Source organism: Argentina silus (genome assembly GCF_951799395.1).
Source record: "Argentina silus genome assembly, chromosome: X".
In the NCBI taxonomy this organism is placed as follows: Eukaryota; Metazoa; Chordata; class Actinopteri; order Argentiniformes; family Argentinidae; genus Argentina; species Argentina silus.
The window spans coordinates 44,694,125-44,713,289 of record NC_139653.1 but is presented as its reverse complement, the minus strand read 5'-3'; the positions used below and the strand labels follow the sequence as shown (position 1 = coordinate 44,713,289).

Below are 19,165 nucleotides of genomic sequence, written 5' to 3'. Positions count from 1 at the left end.
CTGTGATTAGTGAATGAAGGTGTTCTGACCCAGAACTGCAGCCTCTACATACACCTCTGGTCTGGTCTATCGCTTTCTACTGTACGTGACCCAGGGGAGGCTGGAGGACGTAGAAATCGGAGGACAGGCTTATTGTAATGCATGGGATGGAATGAGGAATGGTACCAAACGTGTATGATACGATTCCTCATTCCATTCCATGCATCACAATGAGCCCGTCCTCTGATTTCTACCTCAACCAGCCTCCACTGCTATGTGATCATATGAGAGAAGGATGAAGAGCATTCCTCTCGATCCACTATCTGGTCAGGTGCCAGCGCACTTCACGAGCCAATAGCAATGCTCTGTTAGCTAATCCTGAATTAGAGGGGCCAATAGAAAAGCCCCAATGACGCCAAACTGTTTTAGTTTTTTGTCTTCCACAAACTGCTGTCTCATTCCTGTACTGTTTGTAAATGATGGAGTTGAGCGTCAATACGGTCCCCAGTTTTGAGTTGTAAAACATCGATCTACCTTACATGTTCAGCTTCTTTCTGTTTCACACTTGCTTCAGTATGTTAATCATTAAAATGTTCAGTGCACTGATTTTTGTTGATTTTTTTTTTGCCTTTTATGAAGAATGTTTTTTTTTTCTCTCTCGTTTGAGTCGAGTGAAGGAGTGTGCGTACATGTTATGGGTGAAACCAAGGGGAGGCTGGTGGAGGTAGAAATCAGAGGACGGGCTCATTGTAATGCATGGAATGAAATGAGGAATGGTATCAAACACGTGTGAGCCCATCCTTCGAAACAATGAGCCTGTCCTCCGATTTCTTCCTCCACCAGCCTCCACTAGGTGAAACATAGTAGCTGGTTCAACCCTTCAATCCTTCAGGGGATTAAAGGGTTAATCCCTACTAGTTTCCACAAAACGCCTCAGAAATGTTAAGATTGGCGGCTGATGTATGTCACACCTAGTTACAAAGATGAGTTTTCCCTGTTTCACTGCGTCTATTCCAAAGAAAATCACGGGTGCTCTACGTCTCCAACTACTAACATTTCTAAGGGAGAATTAGTCGGTGATGAAATGATACTCTCCTCAGTTTGAGCTCTCTGTACCCCAACAGATGGTGTTTGTAAACAGAGTTAAGAGAGTTAAGCTCTCTCATGTTACCCGTTATTCATGTTACTCAACTCCAGAAGCACCTCTCACTCTGAACTCATTATGAAAATTAATATGAATGAAATGATGACAATCAATCATTAAACAAGATTGTTGATAAAAGCAAATGTCACACTGTATTCTCCCTGTTCATTCCTTTGTTTTAATGTATTTTTTTAATGAGAAATACCATTGTTGGTTTCCATTTAGAAATGTGATAAATGCTTTGTAATGTCTATGATTTGCTAAATTGATTAACCTTCGGACAGGTGGAAAACCGATACCCTTTTGTTTGTCTTTTTTTTTTTTTTTTTAAGTAAATGCCAAATAAAAATGACTGTTAAAGGAAACAATGTGTCATTATTCACAGAGACAGATTTAAGATTCAGGTTCAAAGGGAAGCAACAAACTGCTCTCTCCTGGCCGATGCCCACAGATTATTTATTGTATTTACTGTTCCAAACTCCTGAGTCCTGCAATACTCTACTTAAAGGTCTAACAGTTGTTCTTGTATGAGTCAATGAGAGCATAGTTGTGTGGGGCAACAGCTGGATGAGTGAAATGTTATTGGCCCATACTGTAAATATAAGTAAGTTACTCATTTAAACAGCTACTGTTACCTTAGGCCAAATACTGCTGTAATAACCAGGGGGAGTCTCCAACCCCAGCTGTTGTCTATACAGGTGATTATTATTATAGTTTATATCAAGATAATCTAAATTACAAATGATTGCTGAATTCTGATGTTGGCGCCTCAGTAGCGGAGTAGCAGATGTTCCCGGCAGTTACCATAGAATCTGCAACTGTTCAGTTGAATGAAGCAAGGCCAGGTGGTGATACAAGCCTGATCTCTAGTGGAGAAAGTCACTCTGCTTTTTGCTATCAAGAGGAATGAGGAAAGACTGTTTTTTCCTTCTCACTTACCTTAGAAGGAGGCAAACTGACTTGGCTTTATAAAGGTTGGAGCACACACAGATATGGGATCAGACTTGAACTCCAAGCTGAGAAGAACTGTGTGCCCACCACACACACACACACACACACACACACACACACACACACACACACACACACACACACACACACACACACACACACACACACACACACACACACACACACAGCTTCCATCGCTTGTTTCTACCCTCACACACACCCGACACTCACCAAGGCCTGCTATGTCAGACACTGACCTCATTGTCAGCTGGTCATTGTTTGTTGTTTTAACAGTCAGAGCGAGAGAGAGAGAGAGAGAGAGATTTACAGAGAATGAGAGAATGGAACTGAGAGGTGCAGGGGAAGATTGATTAACTCTGCCTTCCTCTCATCTCTTCAGAGGGAAAAGTATTAAAGCGTATTTTTGGAACATAACTGCGCCCAAGCGTTTCAGGGAAAAAAGGGGTAACATTGGATTTCCTTTTCTACAAGCTAGTGTATTTAACAGTCAAAGCAGCATTCCACTGCTTTTGGCAGGACAAGGTAAACAGTGATGTCGCAACTCAGCTACGGCTGCATCTCAAATAGTCTAGATCGGCTTCCTCTTCCCATCCCCACTCCCTCGTCTGTACTGACATGAAAACATGTGGATAGGTGAAATCAATGTGGTTGATGATACCAAGCAACCACAGGTTTGCTTTCACCTGTCTAGTTCTGACACCTCAGTGCAGGTGAAGGGAAGCAGACAAGGAGACAAGGAGTGGGCCTCGTCAGACTAATGGGACTCTGCCTAAAAAGAGTCTGTCAATGTACTTACCCTCACAGAATAGTAGCCATGTTTGGTGAAGTCATTAGGCAGAGGTAAACAGATGGGCTCCAGTGGAAAATGAATTGAGACTGATCCTCTCTCTTGGGTCCTATAGTAGTACATAGTCAGCCATCATAATCTGGCTGGAGGAGACACCTGTGACACCGGCAGGTGTGCTAGTAGCAGGGGAGGCTGGTGGATGGAATGAGGAATGGGATCAAACGTGTGTGTTTGATACCATTCGTCATTCCATGCCATCCATTACAATAAGCCCGTCCTCCGATTTCTACCTCCACCAGCCTCCCCTGGCGAGTAGACATTCCGAGACGGCAAACTTATTTACGGCACTAATACAGCGGCTCCTCCTTGTCCAATCACCTTCTCCACACCTGCTGCCCTCACTCTCTCTGATCTCTCGACCCTATGCCCCGATGGGCTGTTACGTGCGACATCACACCAGTTATGAAAGTGAACATATTTAATGATGACATCATTGAAATCTGAATCTCAATTAAAAAAACTGTACAACTATGGTTGCAAGGAATTTGTCTAGTACCCCTTTCAGACAGAAAATACAGCTTCCATACTTTATTGATAATTCCAAGCGTAACATTTCAGACAGAGGAAAAAGTGCCGCGTCTGTACCCTTTCACAAAGCGGTCGCCACGAAACGTTCCTAACAACGAACGTGATTAACCAGTTGGTTAACTTGCCAGCCAAAGTTCTGACCCATAAATTAACCTGCTCACATTTCCATACCGTATTTCAAAAGACATCCCAAACTTTCTCCATATTTTCAAAATCTTTATTTAAAATGCAAAAAAAGTTCAACAGGATCATGCGAACTTGGGCAGCCTGCACTTGTTGACATCCAATTGATCAGTCGCACAGCAACGGTCCCGCCAACATTGCCGCTTCAGCTGCATCTTCCCTTTCAGACAGAGAAAATAGAGCAGCCGTAGCGCTGACAGAAGCGCTACAGTAGCGCAATTTCTCCTCTGTCTAAAAGGAGTATTGGTGTTACAAACAAAAGATAAAACATTCAACATTACTACAATACCGTATTAGGAAGGGTGCACATATAGGAAAGTTCTAAAAGATCATACTTGAATTTGTCTTCAGTTGAATTGACATTTTAACACGTAGGCTACAGTAGACTTATACTCCATTTTAGCATTCAAGAAAATATAGGGAACGATCAATGATTTATGTAGGCCTAACATCGTAAATCATAAAGGCCATCGTCAGATCATCTGTTAGAGTACATATAATTCACCGTTGCTGGAGTCAATTTAAACCAAAGCACAGATATAAAAATTACTGCACATTCACAACTCAACAGTATGTTGGGGGGGTAGTATACTGTACACTGCACTGAAAGACCATCTATTCAAATAACCTATTGTACTTGACCACAAAAAAATCACTCTCTCACACACACACACACACACACACACAATTCTTCTAGAATTACATATTATGCCCCTCAAATAAACATAAAACTCTCCCTTGGCCATTCAAGCGATGTTGCTAATGTGTTTATACTGCGAAGACTGCTGAGTTTTTCCAGTCAGAGTAGACCAGGAAGCCCGTGAAGGTGCTGTCAGTCTTGGTGCTGGAGTAAATACCGCTGTACTCCCCCAGTGCCATCTGAACCCACACCTGGTCTCCCGGTGCCATGTGCAGCAGTGACCCTCCCGACAGAGACGCTGGTTTGGGCCAGTTGCCATAGAACTGGAAGTATGACGCCATGGTGTGGCCGTTCTTCATCAGGTCAAACTGCAGGCTGGCGCGGTACACGGTGGCGTGGACTGCAAAGTAGTACACCCCAGGAACTTTACACGTGAAGCGCCCAGTCTCCGTGTCGTAGTCTCCTTGCTCGTTCAGGAGTATCTTGTCGAAGTGTACAGCGTCTCCCACGGCGACAGGCATAGTACGGGCTTCGGACAGCTTGGCGCTGAAGGCTGATTTGGGGGCGACGGCACACTCTCCTTGCTGTCCACTCTCTCCTTTTTCTCCTCTGTTACCTGAGTCCCCAGTGACGCCTCGCATACCTGACTCACCTGGTGAGAAAAGAGAAAAGATGTGCACGAAGCACGTTTCAAGTTTGGAATTCAAACTAGAATAAATATTTGATTGACCGATTCACTTAAAAATCCAATACAGGCAGTGATGGGAAATTATTTGTCTAGATGTGTGTCTAGATATCTATTTGTCTAAGCATTATATGTACCTTACGGTGGAATGATAAATAGTTGGCTGATATCAATCTATTGAATACAACTCAGACTGTTACTACAAACTCATTGGATATAGTAAGAAGATAACCATAACTCTGTTACTATGTAATTACAATGTAATTGCTACATTATTATGGCACCTGTTGTGCCATACAGTACATGTTTTTTTAACCTGCTGTTGTCATTGGAGTAATTACAATGTTACTAATCAGGTATAAGAGAGCAACTGAATGTAAAGTGTGAAAATATGTTTGTATAAATCAGGGGAGGCTGGTGGAGGTAGAAGGACAGGCTAATTTGAATGCATGGAATGGAATGAGGAATGGTATTAAACACGTGTTTGATACCATTCCTCATTCCATTCCATTCCATTAATTACAATGAGCCTGTCCTCTGATGTCCAGTCTCCCCTGGTATACATTTATGTTGACCATAGTCACACAGTACCTGGGTCTCCCCTGTCCCCCTTTTCCCCCTTTTCTGCCAGGGCCCCATCACGCCCATCCCGCCCGTCTCTCCCTGGATGGCCAAGACTGCCGTGCATCCCCGGGGAACCTGGGATACCTGGGTGACCGGTACACAGACTGGGCGGGATTTTGTTGTCGTCTAATTGGTTGGAAACATCAACCAGTAGAAGGAGGAGAAGGAGCTCAGGCCACAGCTGGAGTGATGTCATCTCTACACTTCTATGGAGAGAACAGAAACACTGACTACTCCTGGGAAACAAGTTCATAAAAAGAGCTAATGGTCGGACACAACATACACTCCCATTAATATGTTTTGTATTGTATTGTATGTTTTTATTGTCCTTGCCTCCATAGCTTGGTCTATGAAATTGAGAGTGGTTAAATTTCTCCAGCCCCATCCCAAAATAGTGGTGGGGAGACCGCTTTGTTGTTGTTTCAATTCCAGATTGCACCTTTAAGAGAGGCCCACACCTGAACTATACAATGCCACAGTACAGTATGTTTGAGTGATTGTATGACATGGACACTCAAGGCTCCTTTCTAACAGCTTAGCTATGGTTGCAAGTCTCTGACTCAGCCTGTTGACAGCAGGTCCTAAAGGTCAGAGGTTAGCTTTGTCAGGGAAAGCATGCAGCGTTCTGGGAAAAGCATCTGGAATGAGGAAAGGAACCTCCCATAAATGACAGAGTACTCTTCTTGTCCTCCTCGTACCACACAATCATAGTTGAGAGTCTTGTATAATATGTGACGAGAACATTATTACATGCATTTATGTGATGGGATGATTATACATGCAGTATACAACTGGTATTATTTAACAGCTGAATGAGACTTCAGCTAACCCAAACCCAAACCCTAACCAGTTTCCAAACAGCTGAATGAGACTTCAGCTAACCCAAACCCAAACCCTAACCAGTTTCTAAACAGCTGGCTCACATAAAATGTCAATGAGAGAAACTAAAAGCCTAAAGGTGCCAAAATGGAAGGGATCATAACAATGTTCAAACCAATAGCTCAATCTTTGTCCCCCTTCCTGCCTTTGGCATGAGTCATCTTGTCCCTGAGGCCAGTGTTTATGTGTGTGTGTGTGTGTGTGTGTCTGCGTCTGCGTCTGTGTGGATGTGGGCGGATGTGCTCGTGTGTGTGCATGCATGCCTGTGTTTGTGTGTTTGAGAGTGTGTGTGTGTGTGTGTGTGTGGTTTTTTTACATTTACATTTATGGCATTTAGCAGACGCCTTTATCCAAAGCGACTTACAACAAATACATTTGTTTAAGTAAGTGAATCATCTATCCAACAGTCATCATAAGACAAAATAATCAATGCTCACACCAGGGGCCATTGGCAGTCGTAATGCCAGAAGCCAATTATTTTATTTTTTATTTTTTTAATTATTTATTAACAGGAGAGAACTTGTACAGGGGGTAAGTGGGGGTGAAGAGGTCTCAAGGGTTGGGGTTAGGGTTAGTATAGGGAGGGTAGTGGGGGTGAAGAGGTCTTATGAAGGACTGTTAAGATGTAGCCTGAAGAGATGGGTTTTCAATCTACGGCGGAAGATCGGTAGTGACTCTGCAGTCCTGACAGTGGGGGGTAGCTCATTTGACCAGCGGGGCGCCAGGACAGTGAAAAGCCGTGACCGAGTGGCACGGCCGCTGCATCCACGTAGAGGTGGAAGAGCGGAGTGATCGTGCAGGGGTTTGGGGGCTGACCATTGCTTGCAAGTAGGGAGGGGCTGTTCCCTTTGCCGCCCGGTAGGCGAGCACCAGGGTCTTGAATCTGATGTGTGTGTGAGAGAGTTTCAAGGTGTTGAACTGAGTGTCTGAGAAGCCAGCTGTGAGAGACAGCCTTTCTACCTGCTGACCCTGTTTGAGGACTGACTGAGTGATTACAGACTGAGTCTGTTGACTGCTATGGGACTGGATAAGTGTCACAGGGCATTAAACTATACACTCTTTCGAAAAAAGGGTTCCAAAAGGTTTCTTTGGCTGTCCCTGTGGGAGAACCCTTTGAAGAACCATTATGGGTTCCACATAGAACCCTTTTAGGTTCCATTTAGAACCTTCTGTGGAAAGGGAGAAGACAGACCAGGAAAAGCATCACAGGCCATAAACTCTACTGACACTGGGAGCGACAGGAAGTATATCAAGTCTAGTATCTAGACCTAGGCCCACATTAGTGATGTTGATGTTTTTTAGCTGATATATGACATCCTGGTGCTGCACAATATTATTGCGCAATGATTCATGTGTATTTTGGGCGATACATTCTACTTTCTTAGTTCCTCCAGAAACGATGTGCTGTATGACATTTCATATGACATTTCATACAGCTACAGAGCTCCGAAGTCCGATGTGGCTAGCCTGTTTGTAAAGTTAGCTAACCAAAGTCAAACATAACCCACAAACCCCCTTCACTCAACGACTAACGGCACCACTCGGTGTGTCCGTTCTTTGAGTATTTTTTTCAAGAAAAGCCAGGAGTTACCATGGTTACCGTCAACAAAGACTATGGAGACTGATGCATGAGTATATTGATCTATTTTGTTAAAAGATATCACAAAAACTCAAGGCTTTTTCATCTTACTGCAGCCATCCTGGGAAGAGTATAATGTTGCAAGCCTCCTCCCAGACTTGTACAGTACAGAATGTGCCCCTAGCTAGCCCCTATGACTATTGTTGGAATCATAACAGACCTCCACCTGTGGCAGGTTATAGCCTGGTCCCAGACCTGTATGTGTATTAGTCAAGCCCTATGACTAGTGCTGTATTCATAACAGACCTCCACCTGTGGCAGGTTATAGCCTGGTCCCAGACCTGTATGTGTATTAGTCAAGCCCTATGACTAGTGCTGTATTCATAACAGACTTCCACGTGTGGCATGGTAACGACAGTCATAGGAGTTAGCTAAAACACATACAGATGATAGAAGGAGGTTATAGCCTGGTCCCAGACCTGTTAGTGCTAGGGCCAAATCCTGCGAGTTGGAACGAGGCTATTCTCTGCCTACAGCTGCTTTCTCCTCTAGTCTATGGGAGTTGGAAAGAGCTGCTGTAAAGAGGGCTGGTCTGAGGAGAGGAGAGGAGAGGAGAGGAGAGGAGAGGAGACGGGAGGAGAGGAGAGGAGAGGAGACGGGAGGAGAGGAGAGGAGAGGAGAGGAGAGGAGAGGAGACGGGAGGAGAGGAGAGGAGAGGAGAGGAGAGGAGAGGAGAGGAGAGGAGAGGAGACGGGAGGAGAGGAGAGGAGAGGAGAGGAGAGGAGACGGGAGCAGGCTACATGCTGTGTCAGCACTCTGAGGAGGAGACATGCAAGACAAACACTGGAGAGACTGAACAGCTGACTGACTCCCCTCCTTAGTCATGAACACTCTGGGACTGTGGGAGTGAGAACACAGCACAGAGTTGTCTAACTGGACAGCAACTAGCCTACTTCTACATGTTACATCAACTTTTAGAGCAGACAACCATACAGAAGCAGAACCATCTAGAAGGTGTCAGCAGATGACCATAAACACTCAGGGGGAGTGAGAACATAGAGAGAACAGAGTTGTGCAACTGGACAAAGACTAGTCTACTTCTACAAGTTACATCAACTTTCAGAGAAGCCAACCATGCAGAGTCATTTACTGTAGAACATGTCAGCAGTATCAAAGTGTTCTATGTTCCAGAAGTCGATTTAACCCTGTCTAACTCTACTGTATGTCTCAAAACATGTTTCAAACACTGAATGGTCTTCCATTTACCTAGCACAGGGCTGTGAGAGATCATCAGTGCACTTGCAAAACGGTCACTGCAGTAAAAAGACACTCATCTATATTTCAACTGACTTGTTTGAACGACCTTACACACAGGAGAGTGAGACCATCATCAACAGCAAAAAACAAAGTATAATCTGAAAAGTATGTTTACCAGTTAATAATGTCCTTAGGTCTTCTGCATCTGGTAGTGTCTGTGTGCTGAAGGGAAAATAGTGAAAGTTGTCTATTCTGTCTCAGCCAGAGGGGCTGGGAAAAACAGAGAACTCCCAGTCTTGAAAGGAAATGGTAATGAAAGCCAATTAGAGAGAGGGAGGGTGGGAGAAAGGGGGGAGGGTGGGAGAGAGGGAGGGAAAGACAGTAAAAGGAGGAGAAAATATTCTGAAGTCTGTCCAGCACCAAAAAAAAATGGGGAAAAGTATTCAATAAATTAAACTAAAACATTAGCTTCAAAATGGGAGAGGTGGAGAGGTTTCGGAAATCAGAAAAAATGTGAGGAACGGTGCTGTGAGGAAAGAAATGTTGGCGGGTTACGTAAGATTTAGACTGGAGGAATTCTCCCAAGCATGACTACAGACAGAGATCAGAGGGTTGTGGTCAGGGGTGTTGGACCACAATACATTGGGGCAGAAGACTCCCTCTCTCTCTCTCTCTCTCTCTCTCTCTCTCTCTCTCTCTCTCTCTCTCTCTCTCTCTCTCTCTCTCTCTCTCTTGCTCTCTCTCTCTCTCTCTCTCTCTCTCTCTCTCTCTCTCTCACTCTACAGTATGTTTGTTTCTCTCTCTCTACCCTCTCTCTCTCTCCCTGTACCCTCCTCCCTCTCTCTCTCACTCTACAGTATGTCTCTGTTTCTCTCTCTCTACCCTTCTCTCTCTCTCTCTCCCTCTCTCTCTCTGTTCCTCTTTGTCTGTCTCTCTCTCCTTTCTTTCTCTGTTCCTCTGTTTCTGTCTCTCTCTCTCTCTCTCTCTCTCTCTCTCTCTCTCTCTCTCTCTCTCTCTCTCTCTCTCTCTCTCTCTCTCTCTCAATCTCTCTGTGAAACTGCATACTTCAAAGCCTTTTTATGAGCCTTTTCAGAGTCTGGCCATTCTTCATGATTGGCCCGATCATGCTGAAACAGTTGATACATTGATAATAGTAAGTGCAGACAGAGGGAGAAATTGTAGAGCCTGTGTATCTTGGAGTGAAGCATTGTTATTATTTCTTCTGAAGCAAGACTCCAAACTAAAACAAGAGAGACTTGCAATGTGCACTTCTTGTGTCACAGTGTTGAGCTGATTGAGGAATGTGAACAAGTCAAGAGGAAAAACACCCGGGTAACTATGTGCAGCCATCAAAAACTATGATTAATTCCAACTGTTGCTTCTTCATGCACCCATGTATGCAATAGGTTACAGTATGTTACTGGTCTCACATCTATTATAGTGTAGCCCTGTGGAGGCTGGAGGCTGTCACACGTGTTTCATACCATTCGTCATTCCTTTCCATGCATTACAATGAGCCTGTCCTCCGATTTCTACCTCCACCAGCCTCCACTGGTGTAGCCTCCCACTCAGGGGTGGAGTATCCCTCCTAAAAATGTTGTTTTAGTGGGAAAAATGAAAAAGAAAACTGCCATAGGAGACATCACCTTCCCTCATCCCTACTATACCAAGGTATGGACAGCCTTTTGAGAGTGCTCAGATGAAGCTTGGTCACACAATGTAGGATGAAGGGTGACTGACACCATGATTGCACACCAAGGGAGGCTGGTGGTGGTAGAAATAACCAATCAATCGTGTTTGATGCCATTCCTCATTCCTTTCCATGCATTACAATGAGCCCGTCCTCCGACTTGTACCTACACCAGCCTCGTCTGTTGCACACGTGGCTGCGGTTAGGGCTTTTTACACTACAACTGTGGTTTTACGGGACGTACTGGCCAGGTAGGGGGTGGAGATGGCTCTTTGAAATCCCAAAGCTGACTGCGTGTTTCATTCTGGCTCTCAGGCCATTATACTGTAGAATAGCCCCCCCCCCCCTCCCGCCCCTGCAGAGACTGAGGGCTGTAACTGTAATGAGGTGGAGCACAGTTGGAGATGGTTTCAATTAACTTCAAGACAATCAGCTCATTTACTGCACTACTAAATAACAGCCTGTTAAACCCTGAAAGTTTGAAACTGGTGTAGAGGCACGTTCAGAAACACATATGAGCTCAAATCTGTAACCAATCTGTTAAAAAAAAATGCAAGTCTCTCTGTACAACTATGTACAAATCAGGAGAAATTGGTGGAGGTAGAAATTGGAGGACAGGCTCATTGTAATTCATGAAATTCCATTCCATGCATTACAATAAGTCCGTCCTCCGATTTCTACCTCCACCAGCCTCCACTAGTACAACATACTGTGCAGACAGTGTTTCTCAACCTCTGATTGGTAGAGGAGCACAGGCTCCTCGTACAATATGTGCTAGTCATGCAGTGATACTCAATCCTGGTCCTGTAGCGCTGCGGGGGGTCCTGGTTTTTGTACCAGCCTAGTGCTAATCACACCTGATTGAACTAATCAACTGATTGATCATCGAGACCTTGATTAGCTGAATAATGTGTATCACTGCTGAGCTGGGACAAAAGCCTGCAGTACTACAGCTTTCCAGGACCAGGATTTATCACTAACACTAGTGTTATCTGAGAGGGACATGCCGTTTTCTGGTCCCTGAGACAAATGATGTTGAGAAGCTCTACTGTCGGCCAGATTCTCACCGCACAGCAAGACAACACCAAAACAAAACACGGATGGAACTACCCGGCGCCAGCGTCTGAAATAGAGACACAGCGCCCGTCAACGCGCTGGACAGCCTAGACGCACACAGGGCCTTGCGATTATTAGGACACAAACTGATTCATGTGGGAGAGATCTGTTTTTCACCTTGACACTTGTGTGCGCCACAGGCTATTAGGATGCGGTGTTAGTCCAAGACTGGGCTTAGTCTGTGTCTGGGACACCAGCCCAACATACTGTAATGACTGCGAAGACTGCTATATATACGGCGCCCTGCATAAGTAATGGGACAGTGAATTGTTTTTTCTTCTTTTGGTGCTATACTCCAAAGGTTTTGATTTGAAATCAAACAGTTACTTTGAGGTTGTGTACATACAGTATCAGTTTCATCATTTAGAAATGACAACACTTCGTATACATAGTCCCCATTTTTCAGGGCACCATAAGTAATGGGGTATATTCATATAATGTCCAAATACAGCACTCATGTTTAGTATTTGGTTGACAATCCTTTGCATGCAACAACTGCCTGAAGTGTGCGACCCATTGAACCCACCAGATGCTGGGTGTCTTCTCTGGTGATGCTCTGCCGGGCATGTACTGCAGCCATCTTCAGTTGTTGTTTGTTTTGAGGTCTTTTTGCCTAAAATGTTCTCAGGGAATTAAATGCATGTTCAATCTCTAGTAAAACTATGTTTTGGGTCATGGTCTTACTGTATGATGAAGCGCCATCCAATCATTTTGATGGCATTTGCTTGCACTCGAGCAGACAAGATGTTTCTGTACACTTCAGAATACATTCTACTGTTGACCTCAGCAGTTACATTATCAATTAAGACAAGTTAGCCAGTTCTAGTGGCAGCTATACATGCTCAAACCATAACAGCCCCTCCACCATGTTTCACAGATGAGGTGGTATGCTGTACATCTTGGGCAGATCCTTTTTTTGACAAACTTTCCACTTGTAATCACTCTGGTACATGATAATATTCATCTTATCTGTCCACCAGACCTTTTTCCAGAGCTCTGCTTTTTAGGTACTTTTTAGCAAACTGTAACCTGACCATCCTTTTTGAGGATAACTAGTGGTTTGCACTTTGCAGTGAAGCGTCTGTAGTTCGGCTGATGACTTATTCTGTGGATGATAGTCTCTGACACATTCACGCCTACCTTCTGGAGAGAGTTCCTGATCTATGGAACAGTTGTTTTGGAGTTTCTTAATTATGGTGAGCATTCTTCCGTCATCCACTGTGGAAATCTGGTCCTCTGTGGCTCAGTGGGTAGAGGAGTGCTGACAACACTTAGGTTGGGGGTTTGATTCCCACTGGGACAATATATACTGAAAAATGTATCCCCTCACTGCAATGTAAGTCGCTTTGGATAAAAAATCTTCCTTGGCCTACCAGCCTGTTTGCGATTGCTAAGCTCACCAGCACTTTTTCTTTTTATTAATCTTCAAACTGTTTCTTTCTTTCATCCTAAGGTTCTTGTCTTTGTTTCTTTTTCAGATTTTTCAGCCTAATAATGGCTTCCTTGACTTTCATTGACACCTCTTTGGTCCTCATATTGAGACACCAATATCAAACTCCAAAGGCAAATGCAAAGCCTACAATTAATACTGGGCATTGACAGCTCTCTTATGCCTGCACAAATGATGACGGAATACAACTGAAGAAAAGATGCTTCACTGTCCCATTACTTATGCAGGGCACTCTATATATCCTACTGTGTATAATTCACTGTACTGTATGTCCTCTGTGGACATCGTTGTTCCTTATGGGTGGAGTCCTAACTCAGGATCCGCTTGTGTAAACCGAATCATCGTGCCAATTTCCAGTTGACATGAATGCAAGATTTACACAAATGTTAGGCGCACAGATCTCAAGTTAGGATTCCACCCTGTGTTTTGTTGCATGTACCAAAGCACACAAGAAGTTCCCTCCCAGCAAAAATAATGTTCTTTATTGAACAGTTCAGTGTAGCATTCAGAACAGTATGTGCAAGTGTAAGAAAAGCAGACGGAGTCCAGTCAAAGAGTAAAGGAAGCATGTTTATTATTTAAACTATCACTTAAATAAAAAAGTGCATAGAAAATAAACATGATTAGAAACTTTTCTTTTTACAATTATGTACATATTTTTTTCCTAATTATACATTCAACCTTAAGTAGTTTGTGGTTTTACTATTGTGGTTTTAACTTTCCTTCATTTCTGTGGTACATGAGAGAACACAGATGAACAACAAATGGGGAAAAATATCATCATCATCATCATCATCATGTTATAAGACAAAGGTACTCAATGTTCAAGGCAGAAGAAAAGAGCCATTTAACTTTCCTTCCCCCTTTCCCCAGACCTCCGGCTCCCCCTCTCCAAAATGACACATCCGTTCTCAGGCTGATAACAAGTTCTATACACAAGGAACTATTAGAAAATTACAAATACAGTTACACATCTCTCCAACTTCTCTCAAGACATGTTGGTGGATTACCTCAACCTGTTCATATATTCATGGATGCTCCAAAGTTGCACAAAATAAATAAATAAATTGTTTTTCATTATCATCATCATCATCACTTCCTATAAAACCATTCATGATAAGTACAACATGATAAGTACAACTGTAGCTCAGGAAGAACGGTGGTTGAGGAGACGTGAGAAGAAAAACATTTTGGTGGGATTGTTTTTCTCCTCTACTCAATGTATACCACACCATCAAGTAAGCAGTCTGAAATCCCTGTTAAAAATGTACAAAGAAAATAATAAACAAAAACATTCACTACAACAATCAAAAAACACAAAAACAAAATGGCTGACCACAAGACGTTTCACAACCACGTTATACATTTACACTTCTCGTGACATAAATACCGTTACTTTCCAGAATGAAACTGCTACGCCCCCCCTGTCAGAGGAACGTTCACAGGCACAAAACTGGTACTGGATATCAATATACAAAATGATGTACGTTGGTTAGTTATTATTCTAAACTGATACTGTAACACAAAACCATTATAGAGTACATTGAACATTGCTATTAACCATAATAAATCTGCTGTTTGCTACTGTAACTAAGTTTGTTTGTCCATTCCGTAATATTGTATAGATATTGAAGAAGTACAAGTTACTATTTATGTTTCTGTATATATTGTCATGTCTATATAGAATAATTACAGGTGAAAGAGGGGCCACTGGTGTGGCATGGTACTATGGAGTCTAAGACAAAACAGTGTATAACTGCCATCAAAAACACTGTCGTCGAATACTACTGTACTAGGATGTTGCCATTCGTCAGGTATTGAGCCTTCTGACACGTGTGCAGACGGTGTGTACTGGTACTGTCGCTGTCGAGTTGAGTGAGTCCAAGTTAAGAGAGACAGAGCCCTTGGGATGAGTGAGAAGACTTACCGGTGCCAGAGCCATGCAGACATTGTTCTGTTTTCAAACCGGTAGTCTTACTCTGACCAATGCTAGTTTCAAACTGTGTTAGTTTTGTGTCAGCGGAGCCTAAGCTAGAATGGCTTCCTTCCCTCAACAAACCAACGTGTCCCGATGAGATTGTATTTCCTGTCGTTGGTAGTGTAGAACTCAAAAACAAAACCGTGGTTGATATCGTCGTGATAATAATAACTATTCAGTTGTGTAGTCAGTTATACATTCATCGTGGGCCTAGCAGCAGAATCCAGTGTGCCCCGCCCCCTGCTACCACACCCCAAGGAGGGGCGCCAGATAGATAGATCGATAGAGAGAGAGAGAGAGAGCTGGACCAGGGGCCTGACTAACACCTGGGTCACAGAGTTAGCTGGTCCTCCTGGTCATTGCCACTCTCTGCCAACCTCAGTCCTGCCAACGCAGTCACACACTGGGATAGCATAGCCGAGGAAGTGCACTTTTCTGGGCGCACCACTCCTAGACTAGAGGAACTTACTGACAGTATTCTGTGCTTCTGTGGGTTTCTCAACATAGGAACCCAATGGTTTTTTTTCTTTCAAAGAGTACAAAGTTCAGGTTGCGTCCCCATGACTGTTCATTCAGTGCCTGCTTCGCAGTCGAAGTGCAATGTGTTGTTGGCAACACCATGGTATTAATAACATCAGCCTGAGTGGCCAAGGCAGGGGAGCGGGGGACGTTCTACTACGGCCTAACAGAATAGAACGTCAACGGGGTCTGAGGCAAAAAGAGATTAAATACACAAAACAAAAACATCAACAAGGGACAAATAATAAGTCACTGGCCTGAAAGGGCTCGCAAAGGGACAACTGGAGCCAGAGTTGCACAAAAGCAGCGGTTTGGTGAGCTTCGATGAAAAACTAAATAAAATAAACCTGCCTGTCGTCTAACGATCCATCCATCTATCCATCTATCTATGTATCTATCCATCTATTGTTGTCAAACGTATGACCTTCCTATTCCAAACAACACTGTCTGGCAGTACTACTGTTATACGAGTCTAAAACGAAGCATGCTCACTTACAAAGAAGGCTTAACTGTTACAGATGGGGTTTTCTTTAGTCTGAACCAGTACTGAGTTGAAGGTTGCTGAAACATCAATAGGATCAATATGAATGAAGGCACCACTTTCCTATAGGGCTGGCCCATAGAGGAACCATCCGTGTTGTTTACCGTTGAAGCACTGATGTGGCTTCTTCAGGGCTTAACTGGGCTCTATTGTTTCCTTACAGTCATCGAGTGTGTCGCATGTTTCACTCAAGAAGGAGACTGGAACATTGGTTGAGAAGACTTGAACTGGACCAAATGACAGGTCTTGACTTGACACCCAGGTCTGAATGACTTGCTAGTGCCTCGTACGGTGGGGTATTAAGGCTGGATTAAGGAGATGATATCGCCTATCCTTATAGTTATCGATCAGCACTCCAGACTCTCTCCTCAAGTGCATTACTTCTCTAGGCCGCGACTAGCTGTCATTGGACACGGCATTGATGGACTTGTGATAGGCTGATAGAGCCACTGGTGGAATGCTCTTAGCAGGGACTAGCAACGACGTCAGTCTTTGGAATCAAAGAAAACATTCAGGCTACAAATAAATCAACGACAACGACAACGACAATGCTGAAAAGGCAGCGAATGACAACGAGCATTAGTGTCTGTAAATCTCTCTACTTCCTACAAAATGGCAACAAAATAAATACGATTTCCTTAAAAATATAAATACCATCATTAAGTGCTATTCACTAGTGAGTGCTTTTTTTTTTAGTCTTTTGTATAGAAAAATATACATATTATTTACAATTTAAAAGCAAGCATGATATTCCTCTGTCTATAACAAAAGAGACAGAAAAGCCACAAGACTGTCAAACGACTCAAGTTTGATACAAATTAAAAAAAAAAAAAACTCATCAGATCCCATAGCAACAGTTCCTGGCCATGGGGGCTTTTCACCATCTAAATGGGGCCGCGTGGAAAGCGTATTCAGGGGGGATGAAATTTGGTTCTCACTGCTGTAGATCAGGATGCTGTTCTAAGCAACTCTTTAAAAGACACTGCTACCATAGACCTACATTTAGAACTACAAACTACACCAAATCAATTGGCTCTGCCTTGGTCACGTACCTACACTTAACCAATAATACTTATGAGCGCAACAACCGTTTCCCGCCCCCTCAGCCGTCAGTCCACCAGAGTCCAATGCCCACACTGTCAGGGCTTTGTCCAATCATCACCTCCCGTTACGTCATGTGACTACATCTAGGACTCAGTATAAGTACACTCATGGCTAGCATTATTAATAACAACATAATTAACAACACTTTAAAAAAACAACAAAAAAATAACCTACAGACTCCTCTCCTTATATCGCTGTGACAACGGCTCCCCCTAGTGGCGCTTCCTGCGCCAGCATCACTTGGCTGCGGACAAGCAGAAGAGCTATTTACAGTCTTAAATACACAGTTAACAGCTTCCTATAGCAGCCCAGGTGATGCCTATGGTATTCTGGCTCCTGTCTGTAGACTGGGATGCACATTCAGACAGACAGGGAGAGATGTGCATGAACAGGCGAGGCTCAGAGACTCAACACTCTCTAAATCACTTCCTCTTGCATTTTCCTATAATCACCCTAAATATCCCTTCCACAAATTGCACTTTGGTGTAAAATGGAACTCTTATCGAGGTGACAATTCTTGTTCTTGTTGTTTCTGTATTCGGCCACCTGCTGTGAACACAAGTGATGGATTTCATCGTTCTTCGGGCTGAGAAAAATAAGGTGGGTAGAGTGATGTCATACAGAACGTTTTCAAAAATTGCAATTCTGTGAAGGCTCTTTCTACTTTCCCTTACTATTTTATGTCACCTGACCCAGTCTAGAACCGCCCCCCATCCAAAAGTAAACAAAAACAACGTAAGAGGCACAATAATCAGTTGTTACCTTAAAAAAAAAAAAAAAAAGGTTCCCGCTTCAACAGACACCTCATCATACATAACACCACAACCTCATACCTGTCTGTGTACAGCTTCCATCTGCCCAACCCTTATAAGCAGGGGGCAATACTTGAAGAATTGCTGCCCCCTGGAGGGGACATGGGTAGTGAGGACAGTGGTGCCAGTGTAGAGCGAGGCACTTCACAACACAACGTGGCGGAGAAGAGTTCCTAGTTGAGGAACTTGCGGCACTTATTGGCCCCACAGTTGCATGGAAGCTTATTGGTCGGTTCCTCGATGGGAAACTTGTAGTCGTAGGTGAGCTCCTCGCCGCAGTAGATCTTCCTCAGGGCGAAGATGATGATGTGCTTCTGCCCGTCCACGTTGACGACGCGAGCGTAGCAGTTGGGCTCGCACGAGTGGTTGATGAAACGTGCCGCGTTGCCCTCGGCAGTGGCGTCCACCACCTCGTAGTCATCGATGCGGAACATGTAACAGCCGGTCCCCTGCAGAGGGAAGAGAGGGAGAGAGGAGAGGAAGAGGGGACAGTGAGACACTATATGTTACATGGATAATTATGTATTTATATGTATATGTACATGGATAATTTCTTGTTGCACTGCCCATTAGTTTGATGTGTGTGCAGCAGCACTTTTTTACTGCCCAGGACAAATGTCCATCCAGGGACAATAAAG

The 19,165-nt window shown here is 43.8% G+C and overlaps 2 protein-coding genes across 2 annotated transcripts in view; both read right to left on the bottom strand.

Moving 5' to 3' along the window:
• Positions 1-3,663: 3,663 nt before the first annotated feature.
• On the bottom strand, positions 3,664-9,551 carry c1qtnf5 (C1q and TNF related 5). Its single transcript, XM_083695610.1, has 3 exons — positions 9,493-9,551; positions 5,570-5,808; positions 3,664-4,945 (listed from the first exon to the last, which is right to left on the bottom strand). Exons 2-3 carry the CDS (start codon positions 5,796-5,798, stop codon positions 4,422-4,424), a joined length of 753 nt encoding a protein of 250 aa, XP_083551736.1. The 5' UTR covers positions 5,799-5,808; positions 9,493-9,551; the 3' UTR covers positions 3,664-4,421.
• Positions 9,552-14,133: 4,582 nt separating this feature from the next.
• LOC310822411 (histone-lysine N-methyltransferase 2A-like) overlaps positions 14,134-19,165 on the bottom strand; it is a gene marked incomplete at its 5' end in the record, with an annotated part of 52,748 nt that continues 47,716 nt past the window's right edge. Inside the window, one exon of the mRNA XM_083694749.1 lies at positions 14,134-18,976. Within this exon, the coding sequence (XP_083550875.1) occupies positions 18,701-18,976 (276 nt within the window). The 3' untranslated portion in view covers positions 14,134-18,700. The remainder of the gene's footprint in view (positions 18,977-19,165) is intronic.